The sequence below is a fragment of the Piliocolobus tephrosceles genome, chromosome 5 (assembly GCF_002776525.5).
Source record: "Piliocolobus tephrosceles isolate RC106 chromosome 5, ASM277652v3, whole genome shotgun sequence".
Classification (NCBI taxonomy): domain Eukaryota; kingdom Metazoa; phylum Chordata; class Mammalia; order Primates; family Cercopithecidae; genus Piliocolobus; species Piliocolobus tephrosceles.
In genome coordinates this window covers 36,626,141-36,651,028 of record NC_045438.1, presented here as the reverse complement: position 1 = coordinate 36,651,028, position 24,888 = coordinate 36,626,141, and the positions used below count along the sequence as shown (strand labels likewise).

The 24,888-nt window shown below is 43.2% G+C and overlaps 1 protein-coding gene and 1 long non-coding RNA gene across 7 annotated transcripts in view; one reads left to right on the top strand and one right to left on the bottom strand.

The window, feature by feature from the left end:
• Positions 1–367: 367 nt before the first annotated feature.
• On the bottom strand, positions 368–16,719 carry TNFAIP3 (TNF alpha induced protein 3). Of its 6 annotated transcripts, none has more exons than XM_023190957.2 (9): positions 16,576–16,719; positions 12,123–12,432; positions 8,629–8,819; positions 7,828–7,975; positions 7,497–7,667; positions 6,422–6,602; positions 4,318–5,237; positions 3,411–3,592; positions 368–2,630 (listed from the first exon to the last, which is right to left on the bottom strand). In XM_023190957.2, the coding sequence occupies exons 2-9, from the start codon at positions 12,415–12,417 to the stop codon at positions 2,346–2,348; spliced, it is 2,373 nt and encodes a 790-aa protein (XP_023046725.1). In that variant the 5' UTR covers positions 12,418–12,432; positions 16,576–16,719; the 3' UTR covers positions 368–2,345. The 6 variants fall into 6 exon arrangements, with proteins under 6 accessions (XP_023046725.1, XP_023046722.1, XP_023046721.1 ...); XM_023190954.2 differs by lacking the exon at positions 16,576–16,719 and adding an exon at positions 16,078–16,330; XM_023190953.1 differs by lacking the exon at positions 16,576–16,719 and adding an exon at positions 15,167–15,188.
• The window catches only part of LOC116418792, a 39,979-nt gene continuing 30,266 nt past the window's right edge, over positions 15,176–24,888 (top strand). Inside the window, exon 1 of the long non-coding RNA XR_004228939.1 lies at positions 15,176–15,978. This is a non-coding gene — a long non-coding RNA (uncharacterized LOC116418792). The remainder of the gene's footprint in view (positions 15,979–24,888) is intronic.

Sequence of the window (24,888 nt, the reverse complement as noted above, 5' to 3'; positions counted from 1 at the left end):
TTACATCAGTCTTCCTTCCCTGCCTTCTTCTCTCTTTCCTGTCTTCCCTCCTCCGCCCTGTTGTTTTCTCTTTCTTCACTTTATGAAAGTTTAGGGCAGGAGGCTCAGAAGGACCACAGGGTCCTAGCATCCCTTTCCTCTTCCCATCAGAGGAAAAGTGTCCTCATTGTCAAGCGGGGCCTTGTGCTTGAGGACCGGGCCTGGACCTCACACAGTTATTATTTATGAAAAGCTGCCTTGCTACCATGGATGAGAGATGTGTGCATTGCTCAGGTGTGCCTCAAAATAAACCTGCTTAGGAAGCATAGTCTTAATATCTGAGTCTTTCTTTTTCTTTCAGCATTCATCAATTGAGAACATCACAATCTGTTCTTAAATAATTTATTTTTTAATGTTGACTCTTGTGAAAACTTACATTTATTTAGAAATACTTGAAGAAATCCAACAAAGAATAGGTGGCTTTCTATTAGGGACAATTAAATGTGCAAATTTCAAATACTTTTTATAATAAGTATAAATAATTCCATTTTTTCACATTAAGAATGGAGATAATGATCAACACAAAATATTAAGGTATCAGCTTTAGGAGAATTAGATGAAAACACTGAAGTTTATTTGATATCTTTGGAAAGAAATTATAAAGATTTGTCTGGGAAAAAACTTAGGGAGCTCTAAGGGGAAAGCGTGTCTAATAATATGAGTAAAGGCTGTGTAGAGTTATAGATCACATATATTTTCAGGTCATAAGCACAGACCCCCAAAATGACAGCCTTTATCTCAGGGAAAAATGCATTTCCCCTCCTTTTTTTTTTTTTTTCTAGAGCAAATATGACAGCAACCACAAAGCACACAGAGAAACTGTAAGCTAGCAACAGAAAGAGATTTCCTCATACTCATGGTTACTGGCTTTTGCTGTCCCAATACCAGGGTACCATGGGATACAAGGGACTTCCCAGCCCCCCAGGACACAGTGTTAACGCAGAAAATAAAACCATCACAAAAGGCCATATCTTTCCCTGTGACCATCCCCAATCTCATCCCTGCTCCTTCCCTATCTCATCTCCAAGGAGGTAGGACACTCAGAGGCATTAACAGAACACAGAGGATGGTTTTTTACTACATAGCTGGAGTTTCATAAGGAGAAGCACGAAACTTTGATGAATATATATACCTTGGATGCAATTCCTTCTTTCCCGGGGAGGCAAGCAAAGTGTACCAAAGAGTCCAATTTACCCGCTGTGGTCAGAAACTTGCCCACAACCTGACTCAAAGCAAATATGTTCTCTCAAGAGGACACTGCAGCGTTTTCCCCAGAGCTGAAGAAATATCTTCACTTAAATAATCTCGAACTTTGTAATAAAATAAATACAGTGAATTACACAAACAGGACTAGAGCTCCCTTTAAAAAGGCAGCTGGTTGAGTTTATGCAAGCAGTGTATATACAAGCTCATGCCCCAACAACAACCAGAAAACAGGTTATTATTATTTAGCCTTCCTATTATACTTCTAGGGCAGCATTTCAATATAATTTAAAAAAAATCCCTCATACATAATGTGAGGGTATACTATACATGTACACACTTTTACTCCTCAGTTCAAGCTAACTTCTTTAGAAGACAGTAATAACCCAAAGAGTTACACATCTTCCCACTAAAATATTCTTTTAAAAGGTGCATATTGTAAAGAGCAGCTTGTTTTTCTGTCAACGTGAACATGTTCAGTCTCAGCAGCCTCAGAATCACAGTCCATGGATGGTTCTGCATTTCTGCCGGGTCCTCAGGAAAGGACCCAGGCAGGTAGGGAAAAACCATGAACTACAAACACTCTCTGAATACGTCCATTTTCCCTGAGCTTCCTTGAGCTTCTTGCAGAGGGTCTCCCTGCCATGAGGATCTGGCTTCACATCTCTGAGAGATGCTAGGGGAGGGGAGGTGGAATGGCTCTGGCTTCTCCAACCCACCCGACTGCGTGTCTTTTCCCTTCTCAGCCAAGATGATGAAGCAGTCCTGATGGGCAGGGTGCAGGCGCCTCGGCCAGTCCGCGCACACCTTCCAAGTCCAAAGAAGTTCCTGGCCTCTTGCTTGGTAGGAGAGGAGGAACCTTGGGCTGAATCTGACATCATCCTTTGCCAGTTACAAGCTTTGCTTTCTAAGGCCACCTGGGCACACTCCCTGGTTACCAAACCTGAGCATCGTGGGCACCACAAAGAGCTTATCTTTCCTCTCCTGCTCAGACACCCTTGAGCCCACTGTTGCAGTGGCAGCTGAGGGTTCAGAGGATAGCACCATGATGACTGACAGCTCGAGGCCCCACTTCTTGCAGGAGGTGACCCGCCTGTCTCCGGTTAGCCATACATCTGCTTGAACTGAAAGCACTCATTGCAGTAGCCGTTGCACTTGGCATTGCCAAAGTGATCACAGGCGGGGGCCCGGCAGCGCTGCTTGGGGGGGTCTTCGGGGGCAGGCTCACCCCGGTGGGCCCCGGGGCCCATCCTCTGGTTGGGATGCTGGCACTCCATGCAGAGCTCCTCGCTGCGGCAGGCCAGGATGTTCTTGCAGGAGGCCCGGGTGCACTTGGGCCTTGAGGTGCTCTGTGTGGTTCGAGGCACATCTCTGCGCTGGCTCGATCTCTGAGTGGAAAGAACAGACAGATCATTAAAAAGTCAGGAAACTATTGCTCACATTTCTTAGGGAGAGCACCACGAAATCTCATTGGATAGTGTGGAGGCTACAAAGAGCTTTACCTGCCTGAGCAAGGGAACAGGAGAGCACTGCAGTCTATGAGCCAGAGCTCTTGAAGGATGTTTCCTTCCAATCTCAAGGATAGCTGACTTGGCCCCCAGGGAGGCTGAGGAAAACCGTCAAGCCTAAGTTGGCCTGCAAACTTTCCCTGGCTCTCTTCTGTTGGGACCAATAACCACTGTTCTTAGATAGCTTCTCTACCATTATGTGAACAACAGGCGACACACCTGTATCTGTCAAAGCTGGCTTTTCTGATGTACCATTAAGCGGAGGCCCCTGGGAAGCTCTGTCCGTTCGCTCCTTGTGATAAACGATTATTTAAGAAGGGCTGCTTTTTAGATGTCTGTGCTTCTCTTACAAATCAAAGAAGCCTCTGATCACTATCTGGCTTTTTGGAGGCTTGAAGAAGTTTTATGCAATGGCTGTGTTTCTTTGTTTTTAAAATAAATTCGAAAGTATTCTTGGAGCATGAAAATCGGTGACAGCATTTCGGACCTGGGGACCCACAGTGACGTGGACATTCCCTTTCAGGTTCTGAACTAATCCTTTATCATGAGGGAACAGAACCTGGCAGAGACGAAAGCCTGCTTGTCACTGTCGGAAGCCAACACTCCAGCAAAAAGTACCGGACACACGGGAGGGAGGGAAAACTCCTCAAAATGTCTCACCAGTTGCTCTTCTGTCCTTTTGGCCTCATGAAATCTCTGATTCTGAGCTTCAATGAAACACTTCTGGCAGTATCCTTCAAACATGGTGCTTCCAAGGGTGCCGCATTCCCTCCCCAGGCACGGAATGGTGTTCTGGAACCTGGAGGCTGTGGGACTGGCTTTCCCTGAGGCAGCGACAAAATCTACACAAGAGTGGATGCTGGTTAGTACCACATAGGGGTCACCCCACAGATACAGAGATGCTGACATTAGAGAAATAAATGGGTTCCAAATACAGATTAGGCCAGCCTTAAATATATAGAAATATATATATGTACATATTTAAGTATATAAATTCAGCAAAAGAAATAATAACAACACTATTATGGGAACATCTTTGGCTTTACCAATCTCTCATTTTGGACTTGAAGCACTGATTGGTCACAGGAACACGGCAAAGAGCAGGCATTACCTCGTCACCCTTCTTTCAAATGAGAGATTTCCAAAACCACATCTGTTTCCTTACAGTGTCAGTAGAGACTTCCTTCTCTCCAGTTACTACTCTTCAGATTTTAAGATTGTTCTATTATATCTAAGTTGCAAAAGAAGTCTAGTTTAAACTTAAGACTGTCTTAGATATGCCAGACCTGAACGGTCTAGTAAAAGCAAATCCCATGAGCTCTGTCTACAGAGCACTCTGGTTTTTAGAATGTGATATTAGGAGCTGCTACAATCACGCAGTGCCTTTTGCCTCCGTGGGCAGCTGGCAGGGCCACCGTGGCTGTCCCATGCACAAGCCAGTAGAAAAGCACGGTAGGTCCTGACCACTCTGCCTGACTGCCCACACGGGATTTTTTTCCTTAAAGGTCAGGAACAAAACCTCTTCTGGACAGTAGCGCTATGTTAGGAAGTCAACCATTTCACTCACGTTTGTTTTCTCTGTACTCGATGAAACACAGTGTGCAAAAGCCCTTGTTTTCTGGAGTCCCAAAATACACGCAGCCAGCTTTTCTGCACTTGCTGGTCCCCATCCTGTCTCCCGGAGTCCTTGCAGCTTGAGACAGGCAGCCAGCGGGGGCGTCGTTTCCAGCTCTGTGGCAAGAATGCGGGGAGGGGCTCCGGACGAGCTGTGAGGGATCTGACTTGGAACGCTGGTGACAGGAGGGAGGGAGGCTGGTGCTGAGGCTGGAGGAGGCCTCTGCTGTAGTCCTTTTGAAGCAAGTACTGCAGATCCCATTAAATGTCCTGGTGACATCCTGGAGGCAGGCTTGGCACTTCCCGGGATCCAAGTGCCTTGTGTGGTCTGCGGCGTGGCTGGCGTGAAGTTGCCGGGCGTTGTGGCAACGTTCACAAAATCCATTGTGCTGCACATTCAGTGTGAAGGGGCAGCCGGGGCTCCTGCACTTCATGGCAGTGGTCTCACTGAACAGAAAAGGGCTGGGTGCTGTCGGTGGAGCAGAATGAGGCCCCCCAGCGGGCTCCTCGGGATTCCACGCTAAGGGCTCATAGGCTTCTCCCCGAGAGGCCCCGAGCGCCATGCCAGGGAGCCCCTCGGGGCCCGGCTTGGAGTTCAGCTTTGGGAGTTTGTTTTGATTCTTTTGCCGCCTCTCTGAGCACTCATGGCATAAAGGCTGGGTGTTCACAGACATGAAGAACGGGCAGTTGGGCGTTTCACATTTTACATCCATGAGAGAAAGCTGGGGTAGGGAAGATTCCATGGGATTCTGGGCATGCATCTCTCTCCTCCCCTGCTCGCTGTTTTCCTGCCATTTCTTGTACTCATGCTGAACAAGCTCAAAGTAATCATCTACCAGATTGATTTCTTTTGGTAAGTTAGCTTCATCCAACCTGAAGACCAAAAGGAAAAAATATGTATGAGACTACACAAAATCACACACAAGATTTTACATCATTAGCCTACAGAACAAAGTTTTAGAATGTGGATTATGGCAAGAATTGCAGAACCATTAACTGAAACGCAGGCCTGTGATGAAGAGCTCACACTTTTCACGTAACATGATCTGACACATTTCCCACGTTCTAGAGTCAAGAATGACGTCAGTTACTTTGCTAAGACTTCCTTATTTTTAAAATCACAGTTTCATTTAATCAATCTTGGTCCATTCAAAAACTATAGATAGTTTTAAAACAAGGGCTAAAAAAAAAAAAAAATCAGCTGACTCTTTAATTTCTCAGAGATCAAGTTCTGAGTAAAACATCACTCGGGCCATTCGTTTGGGACTAGTCTACTTGATAGTACAAACTACTTTGGAACCTCAGGTTGGGTATTTTGCTATTACTAACTTTAAACTTGTGTCTGGTCTCCACCAGCATTAGCAGCCATGAGTAACTAAGATGCAGACACACTCAAAGGCACTTGTCTATTTACTGTTGACTCTGTAATTTGCTAACCTCCATGTTGACAGACAGATTCTCTTACGGCCTCCTTGTCATCTCTTGTGCATCTCAAGTGCTCAGAAACAGGCATCTCTTTAACATAAAGCCAACGTTTAAAGACTGGATACCTGCACAATGGGCATTCTGGGGCTTTCCTCCCATTCCATGTGGCAGAATCATGAGCTGCAACATGAACAATTCTACAGCCCCAGCTATGTCTGATGTGCCTGTTCTTACCAAGAAGCCAAGAGAGAAAGGTTTTTGTTTCCAAGTGTTTTCACTTGCTAGTCTTTTGAATACGTACCAGAGTAATTAAAATACAAAAACAAAAAACAACAACTATCCTCGATGTAAATGCACTTTGAAAACCCATAATTCTGCAATTCTGACTTTTGGGATCCAGATACCTAGGAAACTCATTATGGATAAATGACTTATTTCGATTTGAAACCCAAGTTAGTACGGCCTTACAGAATCCTCTCTAACCATGCACAAGGCTCTGAATTTGTTTCCCACTGGCAGAAACTGGCCACAAATCACTCTACTGTTGAGCTTCAGGGTGGCAGCAACTCAGGTGGCTGAGGTTAAAGACAGTTACAGATGACACAGGGGAGAGCTGAACATAAACTGCTTACTTTGCGGCATTGATGAGATGAGTTGTGCCATGGTCCCAGCCTTGGACAGGGATTTCTATCACCATTAAGTACTCTTTTAAGAGCTTCTCCTTCATCTCATTTTCAGGATCTGTCAAAAAGTGAACTTTTAAGTCTTCAAATCTTCCTCGGTCTCTGTTAACAAGTGGAACAGCTCGGATTTCTGAGGGAAAAAAAATAACACATAAGTAAAATCGTATTCTACTAAACAAGGCCATAGATAAGTAGATCTCATTTTGAAAGTGTGTAAAATATATAATTTACAGAATAGAAAACTATTCTCAGCCACAGTTAAACCCAAAAGGGAAAACAAAATGTGCTACAATCTAATATAAAAATGCACTGTTTCCAGGAAACTCACAGAATATTAACCAGCCTGGAGGGGGTGGATCTTATTGGTTGAAGTCCCAGGCTTTAGAATCAGACTGACCTGAGTTTGAATCCTGGCTTTTGTCAAGTTGTGTGGCATTAGGCAGGTTAGTTGACCTCTCTAAGCTTTAACTGTCTAATCTGTAAAATAAGGCTACCAAGACCTACATCTCACAAGAATGCTAAGAGGATAAAAATGCAATAAAATAATATATCCAAAGCACAGTGCTTATTCTACATGAAGCTATTAAAATAACAGCTAACAGGCCAGGCACGGTGGCTCATGCCTGTAACTCTGAGAGGCTAAAGCGGGAGACTGCTTGACCCCAAGGGGTTGAGGCTCCAATGAGCCCTGATTGTGCCACTGCACTCCAGCCTGGACAACGGAGGGAAACCCTATTTCAAAAAGAAATAAAAAAGCTAACCTGACAGGCATTTACTTGCTCCATAACAGGCACTGTGTGCCTTAATTTATCATGTATGAAAGTGCTTTCCAAGTCATATTCAAAAAGATATGAGGGTATTATGAGTTACTGCTATTGCATTACTCTTACTAACCAAGCAAGTCACAGAAAAATATATTTAAATAAAAATAATATACTTAAATAAGATTGTTTCAATAAGAAGCAAAAAAACCCCTGATGTTTCAGTGTCTAGTTACAAATCTGAATTAATGCAGTTTTCTCACCAGGCCCACTGTCCTTCAGGGTCACCAAGGGTACAAAATGATGGCTGTCATAGCCGAGAACAATGGGGTATCTGTAGCATTCCTGGGCAGGCCAGTGGAGAGGCAAGTAAATTCCACCCACTTTCAAAGGGGCGAAATTGGAACCTGATTCCAAACTTCTTAGCATTTTGTCTGTTCAAAGAAAGAGAAAGAAAAATGAGGCCCTTAGGTGACTTTCATCAAATTCCATTTCAATCTGTTACCTGAACTTTGGCAGTGTGGTTTTCTTGACAAGCCAAGCCATAAAGCTGAAAGCATTTCAGTACAGATATGTGATCTATAGGCATCTCACCTGAAATGACAATGATTGGCCTTCTGAGGATGTTGCAAAGGACAAATATGTGTATTTCTTCCAGTGAGTTGTACTGAAGTCCACTTCGGGCCATGGGTGTGTCTGTGGAAGCCATTTTGATAAGGTTGTCCCATTCATCATTCCAGTTCTAAGGGGAGGGAGGGGTGAAAGAAAAAAAAAAAAGCTTGAATGTACCCTGTACTAAAAAGTCATTCTGACATCACTCTACAATTATTCATTTATATAACTCAGCTTATTTTTCTCCTTTCATGAAACCATCATTCAAATGATCACCCTTTTTTCCCCATTTCCGTTTTCTTCCTTTACTTTTTTCCACTACAAGGTAAACTCAAAAGTTGGGGAGGACGGGGATAGCACCTGCTTTAAAAAAAAATCCCTGATGAGGTATCACATTGCAGCCCCTTATCCAAATGTTCACAAAAATTCCAAACTTGTGACTGAGGATGGTGAGGCACGTGTCTTAACCTTATTGGCTGGCTCAGCAAAGCTAAGGGCAATCAAACCGAAAAACAACAAAACACCAGTGGAAAAGGCCATGATCAAAAGACTTGCTGCTACAGGGAACAGATTCACAGCTGGGAATCTGCTAACCAAAAACAGGGCAAAAGCCTTGGGTGAGTCCCACTGGAGGTTTCTGGTGTTTTCCATTGAGTATGCTTTGCTTAGACAAATTCATGTGACCTAGTCCATCAGATGCTACCAGAGGGCAGGGACTCGTCCAGGGGTACCCTATGCCCACCATGGAGCTCTGTCAGTAGATAATTAGGGGGAAAAACATACCCGAGTATCATAGCAAAGCCCCGTTTCAACAAATTCCTGAGATTTGAGAGACTCCAGTTGCCAGCGGAATTTGAAGTTGCGTGTGTCTGTTTCCTTGAGCGTGCTGAACAGCGCCTTCCTCAGTACCAGGTCTGTGTCCTGAACGCCCCACATGTACTGAGAAGTGGCATGCATGAGGCAATTGCCATCACCTGAGGACAGAAAGGAAAAGAGAAGGAGTCAAGTTATCTGTATGGAAGGCCCAGCAAAGGTTTTCAGAATAAACCAGCCCTACTGCTATTCTAGTGGACTGAATGGTTTAATTTGGTTTAATTTCCTAGTCAAGGGCAAACTGATATTTCATAAGATGATGACAGCTTTAAGGAAAAACCAGTTCTTTTTATTCTTTTTAATGAATGACACCAACTGCAAAGGAGCCAGGGGACCTGGGTTCTAGCTTAACTCTGCTCCTACCTAGTTCGGGTGACCTGGGGGAAATTCCTTGAGCTCTCTGGGCATTTTTCCTCTTTGTGAAATGAGGGCAGTGAGTGACGGTCTCTAAAGCCCCATTCCTTCCTACCATCCCTGATCTGCCGGTGAAGGCACTGGCATTGCTGCTCTCTAATTCTAAGGAAGCGCGCACAAGGCAACATGCACAAACCAGGAAGCAGGCATGGCTTGCTAGACAGGGATAGTCTGGCTGTGACTCAATGGCAAATGACTTGACCATTCCACTTTAGCCTTTGGGCCCTGGGAGTTTCCTCTCCTGGTGTGTAAAGTGGTGTTGACAACACTGAATTACCTATGGCCTGCTAGTCCGGCTCTCAAAAATGCCTTATGCAAACCTGCTTGTTAGTAACTGTAAAGTACAAAAGTTAAAAAGCACCTGGGTGTCTAAATTTGAAAATAATTCAGTGTTTAGGGCTGACATTTTGAGAAAAAAACAAAAAACAAAAAAACAAGTTTAATTGTATGCCATTAATTTGTGACATTTCCAGTTTAAAACTCACAATTCAATGGGCTGCATTTTTTTTCAACTCCCAAACAATAAATATTTTGGGGGAATGTTTAAAACAAAAAACGTTAACTCCTTAATCTCCTTTGGCAAGTGCAAAATAATTTTTATAAAGAAAAGTTAAACTGTTTCTTATATTACTCTATAAGTAGGGTAATAAAGTTATTTGAAATTTTATCAAATTGTAATTATAGTCAAACTGTAAAGAAACCAAAAAACCCTCAAATATATATCCACAGCCAGTATTCCTTCAATTTATACATTTAGAAAAACCAGCTAAGTATTCAAACAAATGAACAAAAAAGATCACCCAAGCCTTGTGTCTTGGCAGACGTGTAGCAATGATTGCATTCTGTTGAAATTTCCCCTTTGCAAAATCTAGAGCAAAGATAAGGCTTTTTTTCTTCTTGCGCTTACTTTCAGTTCTTTATTGAGATGCACCAGTATAAAATTCCCTAAGTAACATCTGGAATTCCCCAGTGCTAAGTTATTTGACTAGCAATTGAGCAACAGCTATTGTACTTTTTGTTCTGGTGTGTAGACATTTAAACTGCGAAGTGCACCCTGGACTTTCCAAGTGGGTGTGGTCAGGGTGAGCTGGAATAGGGCTACTCATTATACAAGTGAAATCGCTGCAGCCAATAGACGCTGGAATTTTTCACATGAAGTTTCAATTTTATGCCACCTACTCCCTTCCTCATTCACCACAGTCTCATATCCTCAAATGCAAACTTGTGAATCACCCCCTCCCCAAACAGATATTGCCTTTGAAGAACCCTCCTATCAAGGGAAGGATTAATTTTTTTAAAAGGTGCTAATCAAAATCAAATAAAAAAAAGTCATTTGTTTTCTTCCCTCCCTAAATATCTTTTCTTTCTTTTTTAGAATCTTAAGGAGTTTTCTTGAAAGTGAAGAAACAAAAGGATTCTGAGTCTAAAAATGATTTCCCAGAAAATGTTGCGCAAATACACCTGCTTTTGTAGTTTTATTTCTAGTGTGGCTCCTTGTTGATTTAAATGACATGTTTGCAAAATAAGTGTTTCCTATTTATATTCCTTTTTTTTTTTCTAGTGGAAATAGGGCATTTCCTTTCTTAAGGAAATAAAGCAAAAAATCAGTTAATTCTCTTAATAAGGTTTTCCCCTTTCTACCACATTTTTAATTCAGCAGAATCTTTGTTTCTAACTCCCCCAGAGTTGACTCCATCTCTTTTTGGTAACAAATGCGAAAGGATTAAAACCACAAATTGTCAGGCACATAAACCCCGTGATGATGACTTCACATAATTACCTACTTCTATGTATCACTTAATTTAATGCCAAGAACAATGCAGACAGTAGCTATCCCCAGTTTTCTTTCTACGTATGTTTCTAAGAATCAGTGTTTCATAAATCTAGGCAAGATGTTGGGGTAACGTACAAGAGCCCCCAGGATCAAAATTTAAAATCCCATGTCCACCAATCACTCTAAGTTACCCAAGTCAAAAAAAGCCAAAGTTAATGTACCAATGAAGTTAATTAAGTTAGTGTTCTTATCGTAATCATTGTCAACAAGGATTTTCTTCCCTTGGACATATTATTTCTATTAGGATGGTGTGGGACTGTCACAGATATAAGGACCTGAGATTCCTGCTCTTATGTAGACTATGACCATTTAATTGATCTTGTACAGTCTACTTGCTTATTGTCATAATTATCCACATCCATAGAGTAGAATTTTGTGCCTGCATGGAACAGTATGCGCTGACATTCCTGTTGATGCACATATTCTTACCCAAGGGAAATGATTAAAAAACAAAACAGTAAAGCTTGGAATAGGAAATAGCTACTAGTGGTAAAGGCCATTGGCAGAACAGCACAGACAGGAAGGAATTCAGTGACTAAGAACCCCTAAAAATAATGAAGGTGAAGTCTAAAATTCATGCTAAAAATTTCAGCTATCTATTTCACCTTGCAGGGCATAGGCAATAGAACCTAGGTCAGAGAGGAGGAGGAGACAAAAGAAGTTCTTCATGTCTCCAACAGCCATTCACTGGTTAACCCATAAAATGCTACCAATTCAAGAAGTGTAAGAACATCACAAGCATTTTCTAATGACAGTGGGAAACAAATGTACTACCAGTTTTCACATCATGCTTTCCTTTTGAACTTAAAGGCTTTTAACATTTCCATTACGGGCCAGCGAAGGGTATTTTACAGATGATTAAACATTTGCAAGAATGAGAAACAAATCGCCTAATTGGGGTATGGTGTTTACAAATGCATTCTCCAAGCCTCAATGTGCTCTGCAATATACGCAATCAGAAAATATCCTTAATAAATAGATTCACAAAACAAGTCTGCTATTATCACATGCCCCGAATAGAGATTCTATACTAAGGTCTCAATACTAAATCTCAAGACTGATTTGAGCTCGGGCTTGTGCTATTAAAGCTTGAATGGGGACCCAGCAGGCGGGAGCTATCACCCAGGCAAAAGAAGCACAACAGATCAAGTCTTACCGTTCGTTTTCAGTGCCACAAGCTTCCTGACTTCTCGACACCAGTTGAGTTTCTTCTGGCTTTCCAGGGAAGCCTGGATGTTTTTGTCGATGAGGGCTTTGTGGATGATCTCCCGAAACTGAGGACAAAACTGGCAAGTTCTGAACATTTCCAGTGTGTATCGGTGCATGGTTTTAAAATGATGAATGATCCCATTAGCAGGTTTAAAAATATCTTCTGGAGTTCTCTCCCGTATCTTCACAGCTTTCCGCATATTGCTCAGATACAAAGCCTGAGGAAGGACTTGTTCAGCCATTGTGCTCTCCAACACCTGAAAAGGAAAGGAAAAAAAGCCATTCCATTAGCCTAACTTTAATACGACTCCTATATAGCTGCCTGCAGGAAACCCCAGTGTTTGATCTTGTCATTACCCTGATCTGTAGGCAAAAGATCTTACCACCTCTACTCCCGGGATACTAGCTGGCCCCAGAGATTAACTCACACTGGACTGTTTTAAGTTACATCACTTTAAAAGATTAGCCTAAACAGGAGAAGGAAGGCAGAGAGTGGGTACTGAGGAGGAGGGGGATAACCCGTGTTTTCAGTAACTTTTGTCAGGGAGCCAACCCTGTCAGTCAGCAACAGGTACTGCTCCTCAAAACCAACTTAAGCTCCCGTTTCATTCTGAGGCCACGCTGAACAGTGCTGGACTTGGGGAGTACCGGATGCCAGTTAAGGGCTCAACGTAGCCCTGACAAGTCTGTAGCTCCTCCCCTCAGACCACCACCAGGCAATCCTACTCTTGGGCCAAATCTTGAGTTGTCACTCCCTCCCTATGCTGGAAGGACAGTAAAATACTTTATGAAAAATCTTGCAATTTTATGCTGTCACTTAGGCTGCTGGCTGGTGTTTCCTCTTTATCCCCAAAGAAAAGTATTTATAAAGTGTTTATTTATAAAGTTTATTCTAATGTTTATAAAGAGTTAAAACCGAATGTTTTCTAATCAATAAAAAAGCCCATTTCCACCAAGATACTTTGCAATTTTAAGAGCAGTCAGCATTCCTTCAGAACCTCCCAATCGGACTTCATATCAGAATAAGAAACAGACTAACAATAGGCTAGGCATGGTGGCTCACGCCTTTAATCCTGGCACTTTGGGAGGTCGAGGTGGGAGGATCACTTGAGCTCACGAGTTTGAGATTAGGCTGGGCAACATAGTGAGACCTAGCTCTCTACGAAAACAAAAAATGAAAAACCACAAAATAATAATAGAACAATAAATTCTATACTTCTAAGAACAGATATTGGAGCTCAATCATTTTAACTCAACTGCCAATGAAATGTTATCATCACCCTCCAGGCACCAACACCGGGGCATGTCTGCTTGGCTTTTCACCCTGAAATCTTTAAGCATAATCAACTAGTAGAAGGAATGAAAGTCTAGAAGGAGACAAGGAAAGAAGTTTCCACCAGGAGGCCACTCTGGCAAATGAAGGAGGAAAGGCGGCAAAGACCAGCATCTACAACCCATGCCAACAGTGCAGGATGATGCAAATTAACATGATGTGGGATCTCTCCAGTATGGAACAGTGTAAAAAGCCAGCTCTGATTCACTAGCCCTTAATAGGGTGTCTGGCCACACTTCCTAATTTCCAAGAAGATGAAGAAGTTTTCAGAGCACAATGACATTCCCTAGGAAATTTCGCAGTGATTGTTAATTCCATTCCTGCAGCATCCTATTTGCCAGGGCAACTCTCCAGTTAATAAAAATGTTAAACCTATGGAAGAGGGAGGAGAAGAAATCTAGATTTTGGGGTAGTTACTCCTGCGTGGGTCTAGACTCTCTTAACACCATTGATAAGGTGGTCTAAATTCTTGTGGCCCACTCAAAGGGGAGAGGTTGGACTAGATGACCCATGCTTTCTCCTGAGGAGTTTTCTGGTGATAGTTTTAGATTGGGATTCTTAATCTGATTGCTGGGAAAGGCATAGTGAGAGTCATTCTCTGGATCAGATGGTGCTCTCTTTTGATGTCAGACGTCCTCTACAGGTGGAATTGGGCAAAACTATAGCAGGACAAAAATAACGCATACACCTTCCCTTTGTGGCACAACAAAAGTCTCTCTCACGATATCATCCATCCATCCATCCATCCATCCATCCATCCACCCACCCACCCATCCACCCAACAAGCACTACCTGACCACTACTGAAGGCCAATCACCATGCTTGATGATAGGACTAAAAGTCAAAGATGACCTTATTCCCTTCCTTGAAATCACACTACCAACTTAGTCTGCGGCTAAGGCAATGGAGTTACAGGTACTGCTCAGATCCCACAGCCATTCAGGGGCAAAGTTTTGCCTAGGAGCCAGGTCTTTCAATACCTGCCCCTTGCAATCCCACAACACCAAACCTGTGGCTACAGTGCCTGCCACAATCAGATGAAAAGAGATGGGCAATGGGAAGATTTTAAACAAATGAGGTGTTATCTCTTTTTGCTTGTCTGACCCTTTTTTCTCTTCTGAATCTAAAGATTTTTCACCAAAGATCTAAAATAGTGAGAGCTGTAAACCATAGGCAAGACATGCAAATGTCAATATTGGATACCCCAGTGTGATCTCATTGGTAGGTTTAGCCTTGCACAGTCTGTAAAATTGTCTCCTTAGAAATCAAGACCCACTGTCCAAGTTTCCAGTTCTTGGACCTCTCTACACTTAAGATTAAAGAATAAATGTTTCAGATATATTATAAAGTGGCAAACAATGCAATATTACCCTTAACTATTTTTTTTTCTTAACATTTGTTACCTCACTGTCTTATTTAAAGGTAATTTCTCAACTTTTGTCACTAGGATTCTACAGAACTTCTCCATTGCTCAAACTCTTCTCCCCCTTGTTTTATTTTTCCACTCTGGGCAGATATTTTTGTCTGCATTGTGGAAATTGATGAATTATTTATCAACAAATACCTCGTCCAAATTTGGGGATGTGCCTCTCCAAAAAATCAAAAATAGTACTAAGAATTGAAAAAAAAAACAAACAAACAAAAAATCAAAGCAGCACCTTAAACAATGAGAATGAGGCATTCATTGGCTGCTCAATAATCCAGTACATTAAGGTTGCGGGTCCAGAAGTCCCTTTAATTAACAATGGTTCCGCCAAAATGCTGCCCTGAGACACTTGACCAGACTGGCTTTCCAAGGCAAGAAGATCTGAGAAGAGGAGAACTGAAAACAAAGCGGGTTCAAAAAGAGTTAAGCTCCTTCCTTACTTAATGCCACCGCTTTCCTGAGAGGCCAGGTGGCAGGATGTGGGACGACACCGGCTGACAAAGACAGTCTAACCCTGGGGTAGGGGCTGGAGCAGGCGCCAGCGACCCACGTCTACATGCATACTTCTCTTTCACTGCTGCAGCTGGAAACGCTAGACCCCGCGCCAGGACCCCAGCCCCATGCACGGACCCCTCAGCGTCTGGGAAGCTGTCTCTCGGACTGAAGCCCCTCACCTCCGCCGGGCTGGCGGCCACTGCAGTACCCTACTCCCCGTCGGGCTGGACCCGCACCATTTGGGAAAAAGCCGCAGCGCTTCTGCAAGGTCTACGTGGCCATGAGCATGCAACGCTTGGCTCTCAAAAAGATACGAAAGGAGCAAAGCATCAACGACCACCCGATCAGAGGGCCCGAGGGGCGCCTCTTCACCAGTCAGCTGCAGCTTAAGTTCCGTGCATTATCCGAAAGGAACAGCTGGCTGGAGGTATCCAGGGCTGTCACTCCAACCTCTGGAGCGGTGACCTCAACTCCCAGCACTTCAAAACCCAGACAGAAACAAACATCCAACAAACTCCCACTCCAGGAGCGCTGCAAAACCAACGCCAGGTAGACGGTGCCAGCCCGGGGGTCGCTGCCCAACATGCACCCGCAGCCCTTGGCTGCGGTGATCCCGAGGCAGACGGCACTGGGAGGCGCAGTGGTTACCTCTCCGGGCCCCGCGATCCTTTCGCAAAGTCCCAAGTACGAGTCAAGGCAGCAGCGCCCAGCAGGCGGAGGTCGGGGCCGGGACCGGGCGGAGGCGACGCTCCATGGACGCCCGGGGTCGGGCTCGCTCGCTGGCAGGGTCGGCCGGGGGTGTGATCTTTCTTGGCGGCCGCTATCGCCGCTCCGCCCCCGCGGGCTCCAAGCTCGCTTGGCCCGCCACGAAGACTGCAGACTGCGCAGTCTGCTTTTCCCCGTTTCAGTTGTATGAGGGTTTTAGGCCCGGGGATTTCCACGGTACTTTCCAAAGTCACGTGACTCTCTGGGTAGGGCTGCGAATTGCGTCCCGCCGGCCGCCAGAGGGCGCAGGGGGCGAGGGGCGCTCGCGTTCTCCGCCCGACCCGGCCTCCGGCCGGGCCGCGTCCCCTTTCCCTGCCCCGTCCCGCCCCGTCCCGGGAGAAACTCCCTCGCCCCGCCCCGGGGTGTCCCCGCGTGAGTCACCTGGGCATTTCGGAAGCTGGGGTCACGTCACATCCATGTGGAAATCGCGGTGATGGGAACTGGAAATGAAATAGGTTCTTTTTCGCAGTTGTTTTTCTGCAGAAAATCATCAACTGTGGAGAAGAAGAAGGGAAATAAGAAAAAAAGAAAACCCTAAAAACCACCCTGGCGCCCGGGCCCGCAGGCCTCGGGCTGGCTCTGAAAAGTTTGGGCTGTGCACGTGATAAGCGCGTAGGCGGGAGCCCCAGACAGGACCCGGGCGGGGATTTCGAGAAAAAGCAACAGTGACAGCCTTTGGTCCCCATCTCTATTGTTCCTGCCAGCTCTGGACCCCAGGCTGCATGAGACGTAGGTCCAGGGAACACCCGACCCCGTGGCCCCAGTCTTAGGTAAACTTAGGAATCAAAACAACATTCACCCCTATGCCACCGTTGCTCCATTTCCCCTTCTCTATTTCTGCTCACCAAGCATCCAGCTGACATTACATTCAAGCAGCATTTCAGCTTAGAAATCGCTTGTAGTCCATCACCGTGCTTGCCATGTGTCTCCAAGGCTTTATTAGGTGTGTTTTTAGTTGTCCTGATAATCAGTTCACCCCAGGGTGCTGATGGCTGATAATACTGGCGCTCCCCTCTCCACCCCCATGCGTTGCATAGGGAGAGTGAGTCCTGTGGAGATGGGTGCAGTCCCCTGGGCAGTGGGGGTGCAGGTCCTGTGCAGGGAGGAGGCTTAGGGTGCTTTTACTGTCTTACTGCCGTCTAAGCACGGGACCCTTTGGATCATTTAACTAGACTGGCTAAACTAGAACCAGATGGAAATATTCTGTACTGTGGTCCCTTAATTACATTTAAGAATACTCGTCAGGCCATATATCACAGGTTTTTCATTAGAAAAGTATCCTCTTCTCACCCGTAAGTACCTGCAGAGATGGGGGTGCGAGCTGGGTGGAGGATGGCACTGTTTTGGCAAGAAGAAGTTTAGAGCAGGCCGGGCGCGGTGGCTCACGCCTGTAACCCAACACTTTGGGAGGCCGAGGCGAGCAGATCACGAAGTCGGGAGATAGAGACCATCCTGGCTAACACCGTGAAACCACGTCTCTACTAAAAAATAGAAAAAAAATAGCCGGGCGTGTTGGCAGGCGCCTGTAGTCCCAACTACTCGGGAGCCTGAGGCAGGAGAATGGCGAGAACCCGGGAGGCGGAGCTTGCAGTGAGCCAAGATCGTGCCACTGCACTCCAGCCTGGGCGACCCAGTGAGAGTCCGTCTAAAAAAAAAAAAAAAAAAAAAAAGAAGAAGTTTAGAGCAGGGTGTCACTAGTGGCCTCTCCGAAGACTGGTCCTGGTCTTTTAAAACCGATGGCTGGAATTTCTTCCTGTTCCAAACCTCTTGTTATTTGTCCTCTCATCTTGTTCACAAATGTGCTATCAACATTCAAACAATGGATAGTCAGCTATCCATTGTAAATGGACCTTGCTGGAATTCAGGGCTAGCAGAAATGACAGGGTCTAAAATGACATTTATCAAGTACTTGCTATATGCTTATATATGCTTTTTATATGAAGCTTAAGAAGCTTGAGACATTTGTGCAGTTTCCACAACCAGAAGGGGCAGAGTCACCTGTGGCATTAAGCCTGTGTTACTCCAAAGCCCCTAATGACCAGTCTTATTAGACCATTCCTCTCAGGAAAGATCCTGTGAGACAGGGACTCGTTTGGTGCCCTGTCTCCCAGCCTCTCAAAACAGAATGCAGCTTCAGAGGTAGAAGGGTCTTGGTTCCACCTTTAGGAAACCTCCTGAGCTTCAGTTGAGCTGACAGAAGAAGATCCTGTATCTGAAAGACCCTGCCTGGAATGTTAGTCCTCACACCACTGTCCCCCTGGTGCTCCTTTGTAAACAGAGTTGGCCTGCTCCCTCTCATCTCTGTCTGGCTCCATGGCTTCAATTCCTCCTGCAGCTTCCACTGCCCCTGTCTGGCTCATGTCTTGCTTTCTGGTGTGATGAGCTGGGAGTGCAGTAAGGAGGAGTGGCAAGCCCGAGGGGCCATGTTCATACCTGCCACTGCCAACTGTCCTGATGTAAATGCTTTGTCATCTTGCCTGCCAGGATTTGTGACAAGGTAATAGCAGTCAGATGCAGGAGTGGTCTGTAGCCCTCGATTTTGTTCAAACTCCACTTTCCATGATTCTACTGCTGGGCTTGTGAATTGTCACTCCCACCACCCGGCAGTCTTCACTGTCCTTTCCACCTTCTAAATCAGCGCTGTGTTGGGCTGTACCCTTGGCTTTTCCCCTTCTATTATGTAATGCATTGACAAGACCAATGACAATTTTCTTGGCGAAACAGAAGGAAAGAACAGAAGAGAAGGAGAGAGTATAGGTGGAATGACTTCTTATGGAAAAAAGGGGAAATACAATTTGGGGAGATTTGCTGAATAAGTTGAAACCAAAGAGATATAGAATGCCGAAAAGCCTTGAAGGAGACTTTAATTTGAGCTATAGGCCTTGTCAAGATGGACAGAACTCTTTAAAGAAGAGAATAATTATTAAAATCTAGTAGACACTTAGGAGAAAAAAATATGTCTCCTTATTAGATGAAAAACGAATTCTGATTATGTGAAATATTTCTGGAGCGTTCCTAAGTTACGTGCCATTTTGACACCAATGCGGGGTTTATGGGTCATAAACTGTGTAAAATGAGCACACATGACCTCTTGGAATTAAACGGTTTCTGTGAGACTGTGCTTGCAGCCTGTATCCCTATACCATGCAGTAAAAAAGATGTGCTTGCCAAGATGGGGGGAGCAGGAAGAACCTGATGAAAGAGAGCACCACCTGTGACAAGTGAGAGGCGACCCTGCTGAGCTCAAACATAGTTCATGAGCCTTTCTTAATCAAGAATCAGCAACAGTTTATTGGTTGTTGATTTTTTTTTTTTTTTTTTTTTTTGAGACGGAGTCTTGCTCTGTCGCCCAGGCTGGAGTGCAGTGGCACGATCTTGGCTCACTGCAAGCTCCGCCTCCTGGGTTCACGCCATTCTCCTGCCTCAGTCTCCCTCGTAGCTGAAACTACAGGCGTCTGCCACCACGCCTGGCTAATTTTTTGTATTTTAGTAGAGACGGAGTTTCACCGTGTTAGCCAGGATGGTCTCAATCTCCTGACCTCGTGATCTGCCCGCCTCAGCCTCCCAAAGTGCTGGGATTACAGACGTAAGACCCTGGTTGTTGATTCTTAATTAGCATGCACCTGCAGTCCCAGCTACTCGGGAGGCTGAGAGGAAAGGGTCCTTTGAGTCCAGGAGTTTGAGTCTATCCTGGACAACACAGTAAGACCCATGTCTCTAAAAATTAAAAGAAAAAGAAGAAGAAATTATATATTTTTAATAATCAGTGACACTCTCTTTCTGAGAGTGTACAGAATTCCAGGGCATGGTAGTCATGGGCCAAACTAAAATTGGACCTTTTGTGTCTTTTATACAATTGCCCCCTCCCCTTTTCCCTGCACTGTGCTCTATTGGAAAGGCAGATTCATAGAAAACATATTGGGAAGCACCCTTAGGTAACTATGGCAGCTTAGTTATTACAGGATAGCTTTGAATCGTGGTTCAGATTTTCAAATTCTGCTTCAAACATTACTGAAGAGTGATGTTTGCACATTCAAGATCACTACAAAGGCTAGTTCTGAGAATAAAGAGAAGCTCTCTGTGGATTATAAGCGTGAGAAGTGGGATAATGATGTCATAGATTTCATCATCTTACGAATGCCAAATTCTACTGGATGTTGCTTCTTATCTAGGGACCTCAGATCCTTTACAGGTGTTATCTGGACCAAATGGAGAAACCCAAGACCCACCATGGCGGAGGGACAACTGATGTCCTTAGTGACCCCAATGAGTCATAGTACCAGGAACAAAGACTCTCCACTGGGAGGGAGGCAGTTGGTGTAATGACAAGTACAGTTCCTTCTGTTCCACTTTGCTTGAAAGCATGGGATGCTGACATCTCAAACTTGTCAGAAAATCCACTGTCCCTGTGAATTCTGTTTTATTTCCTGTCAACACTTGCCTGAAACACTTGGCAAAGTAATTTTTATTTTACATCATAAATATAAATATTCAATTCTTAGTTTCGTTTCTGTTTCTGCGAAGGCTGCTATTAATGACCAAATAGGATGACAGAAAGCCCAGAAATGGGTGTTATTAGGAACTAGCTAGAATGCAGTGTTAGTTTTAGCAATAAGCCATGTGTTTCTGAGATAAATTAGTTCCTGCTACTTGGAATAGGGCAAGCCATTGTGAAAATTTGCCTTGACATTCCCCTTTCTCTTCATTTGTCCCTCAATCCCTTCAATCTAGTTTGGGGTCTCTATAATCCTGCTCCTTTGGCTGTGAGCCATCTCCATAAAAAAGAAATTTTAAAGGCTTCCATTCTTTCAGAGACCTGTTTTCTGGGACTGGCTGGTAAGATAAATCATGCTCATTTTTCAAACAGATTGCGATGTGTTACTGTGTTATATTTCTTGAAAAAAATGTTCTTACAGAACTTCCTAGAGTTTAACGGTGGAAATTCCAAGCACTTTAGCAGGCTGGAGAAGGAGCTGTGGTATTTCTATGATTCTTAGAGTCCATGTTTGTAAGACACACTATGGATTTAATAACAGATTGGGAGGGGGACAACCTCATTGTATGAAATGTGCACACATTTCTTCCTTTACTCACTTAGCCTATGTTTATTGATGCGATGACATTTGTTTTTCTTCTTCACTGTCACCATTCATGTTTGATTCGAAGGCTTCTTGGAGTTTTGTGATTCCTCTGAGCTGATTTTGATCTTTGACAATTGTGTACTGCAGTGCTCAGATAGGCTGTTTGCAGTAATTTGCCTCTTCTGGCCTTTTTTAGTAATTTAGAATTGACTATAACATTACATATTCCTTTAAACTTCTCTTGAAGGTCTGCTGGAAACAGAGATAGTCCTTTAAGATGCTCTGTTCAATAACAGCTTTGGAAAGGAATTTGGCTCCCTCTAAGCCTTTCATTATGAGAGTGGGTCTATTCTTCCATGACACATTTAAACAGCTTTATCTCTATATAGGGACCAAACAGGCCATTGCTTTACTAGAAACAATGGACTTTAGTTCTGCATTTTTCTCTTTTAGCTTTAGTCCAGCATCATAATGTATCTTTTGAAAGATATTTTGTTCAAGAGATAGAAATCCAAATTTAAGTTAAATGTAACTTCTTGTCCAGCTAGCCATGTAAATGAGTCAACAGGGTGAGTCTCCGTGTTCCCTGACTTTGCTGAGCTCAGGCCAGCTTGCCTCAGGGCCCTGCACTTACTCTTTTCTCTACAGGGACTGCCCTCTCAACTGCTCAGCACTCAGCTTTCTGCTTACATGTTATTTAATCAGAGAAACCTCCCTGACTTACCCCACTTCCTGATCTTTCTGTCATGTTTTCTTTGAAGCGTTTATCACAATTGAAAATTCTTTATTTATTGGTTTAATTGTTTATCATCTACCTTTCCCTACTAGAATGAGACTCTTGGAGAGTCTGTCATTGATGCTTGCCTATCATTGTACTCTGTACTCCCTGTGCCCAGAAATGTACGTGGTACAAAACAGGCATTCAGTGAATAACAGTTTGTTAGATGAATGAAACGATTGGGTGGATGAATGAAAAGATACCTTTCCTTTGGACATTTTTAAGCTTGCAAATGCACAGGCAATGAGAACCAACTCTCTTCACTCTCTGGCATTTGAGGCTTTTTATGTAAAAATTTAAACTAATCACTATATGAGAAATACTAAAATGTTAAAAAATAGTATGTCATAAAATTGAGGAAATACAGTATTTTAAGAGTCCAAACATGTTAATGCAGTTTACTGAACCTAAGTGTTGGGTTAATCCTAGTGATTTATCTTTTTAGGTAGGTAAGGGAATAAACAGAAGATCAGAAAAGAAGAGGTACTGCTATTACATTTTAAGTTTCCAAATATACTACTACGTGTCTCTAATAAAACTTAACTCGTTGAAGAAGAAAATAGTCTGACTCTAAAAAGAGTGTGTATTCCTGAGAAAGACTAGACCAGTTATTTTCCCCTTTCATGTTTGCATGAATAATCATCAGCAAGGGAGAGATGCACTGACCCTCTGCCAGGTATGTTTAATATGGATGTTTATATGCTGTTGACAAAAAAAAAAAAAAAAAAAAAAAAAGCCAATCTCTTATAAAATATTTAAAGAGATTTATTCTGAGCCAAATGTGAGGACCATGACCCATGACATAGCCTCAGGAGGTCCTGAGAACATATATACAAACAAGGCATTTGGGTTATAGCTTGATTTTACACAGTTTAGGGGGACAGAATTTATAGGTAGACATCAATCAATGTATATGACGTATACATTGGTTTGGTCTAGAAAGGTGGGACAACTTCAAGGAGGGTGTTGGGCTTATAGGTGATAGTTGAATTCAAAGGTTTTCTGATTGGCAGTTGGTTGAAAAAGTTAAGTTTCTTTCTAAAGAATTAAGACAGAAATGCCTAGGGTTAAGATAAGCAGGTGGTTGTGGAGACCAAGGTTCTTGTTGTGAAAATGAAGTCTTCAGGTAGGAGGCTTCAGAAAGAGTAATAGGTGGTAAATATCTCCTATCAGACCTTAAAAGGTACCAGACTCTTAGTTCAATCTCTCCTGGATCAGGAAAAGACCTGGAAAGGAGAGAGAATTATCTACTGAATGGAGAGTTTCCTCACAAGAGACAGCTTTGCCAGGTCATTTCAAAATGTATCAAATAAATATATTTTGAAGTAAAATACTTCTATTTCTTTCAGGGCTTCCTGTCATATTGCTATCTTATTGCTACAAAATGTCTGTTTTGTCAGTCTTAAGATCTCTGTTTTAATGTTAATGCTGGTCAGTCGTGCCTGAATTCCAGAGAAGAGAGTATAAGGAAGCATGTCTGACCCTCCCTTCCCATCATGGCCTGAACTAGTTTTTTAGGTTTCTTTGAAATCCCCTTGGCTGAGAGTAGGGGTCCATTCAGTGGTTTGGGGGTTCAGAATTTTATTTTTGTTTAGAAAATTTATTATTCTTTTGATTACAGTAAGTTGGCTGTTTTCCCATATTAATGTCTAGAAGTTTTAAAATGTTTTTTCATGCACTTTAATTTTTAAAAATTTATTTGTAAATGAACTTACATGCAAAAGTGTCAATCTTTTGTTTTATGTTAATGGGAAAAATGTTCTTATTTTTCTTAATTGGTTCTGCTCTCATAAAATCCCTAGAATTTAGCCTTGTTGATTTCTAGTTTTAATTAGAGAGCATTTAGAAAATTAGGAGAAAATGTTGCAGGTGCCATATTTTTAGTATATGCTTTGCAGGGAGGAGGTGAGCGTTGGGGAGAGGTTGCTGAATTTTTCATACTTGAAATAAATCTACCAAATCTATCTTGAGATATGTGCAGCTCTCTACAGAAAACAACTAGAGAAGCATTATGCTTCATCTCTACAACGAAATGTAATTTTCTCTTGAAATAAGTTACTTTTATGGTATCTTAAGAAGTACCCCTGGGAGCACTCAACTTGTTACAATTCAGGTGTGAAATAAACCTGTAAGAAATGCCTTGATTCTTGACGCTTTCATGGTTGGTTCTTAGGTTCTCTGGTTGAACCAAACAGTCATTGTTTGGTTGGTTCTCAATGGTGTCAAACATCCTAACTTGAGCAAGTATGGGATTTGAGATTTTTGAAAAACATTTTTTTTATGAAATAACTTAATTCATACATACATCCCTGGCTTTGAACTTTGAGAAAATTATTGTACTTCTTGGGTGGCTGAAAAATTCTTGGCCTTAGGCATTTTAACTATAATTGTTCAGAATTGCACAGTCTGCTACGTCTTATTCCCTTGCTACAGCTGTTTACTTTGTGATAACTGAGCGAACAATGCAGAACTCTGGATGCTGCTGTTTTCAAAGTGCCTTTCTAGTGCTAAATTGGATAATTCAAATAAAAAATTCACCACAACAAAACATTAATAACTTTCTAAACTAATGATCATTTACTCTAAGCCTTAAAGCTTCTGTTTGTCTGAGTTGATACCTGTTTTTTTTTTTTAATTTTCAAATTCTTAAAATGTTTATTATTTATTTTTACAGACAAGGTCTCACTCTGTCACCCAGGCTGGAGTATGGTGGTGTGATCAGGGCTCACTGTAGCCTTCACGGACCCTTCTGTTTCAGCCTCCCAAGTAGCTGGGACTGCAGGCTTGCACCACCATACTCAGCTAATTTGTAATTTATTACAGAGTTGGGGTCTT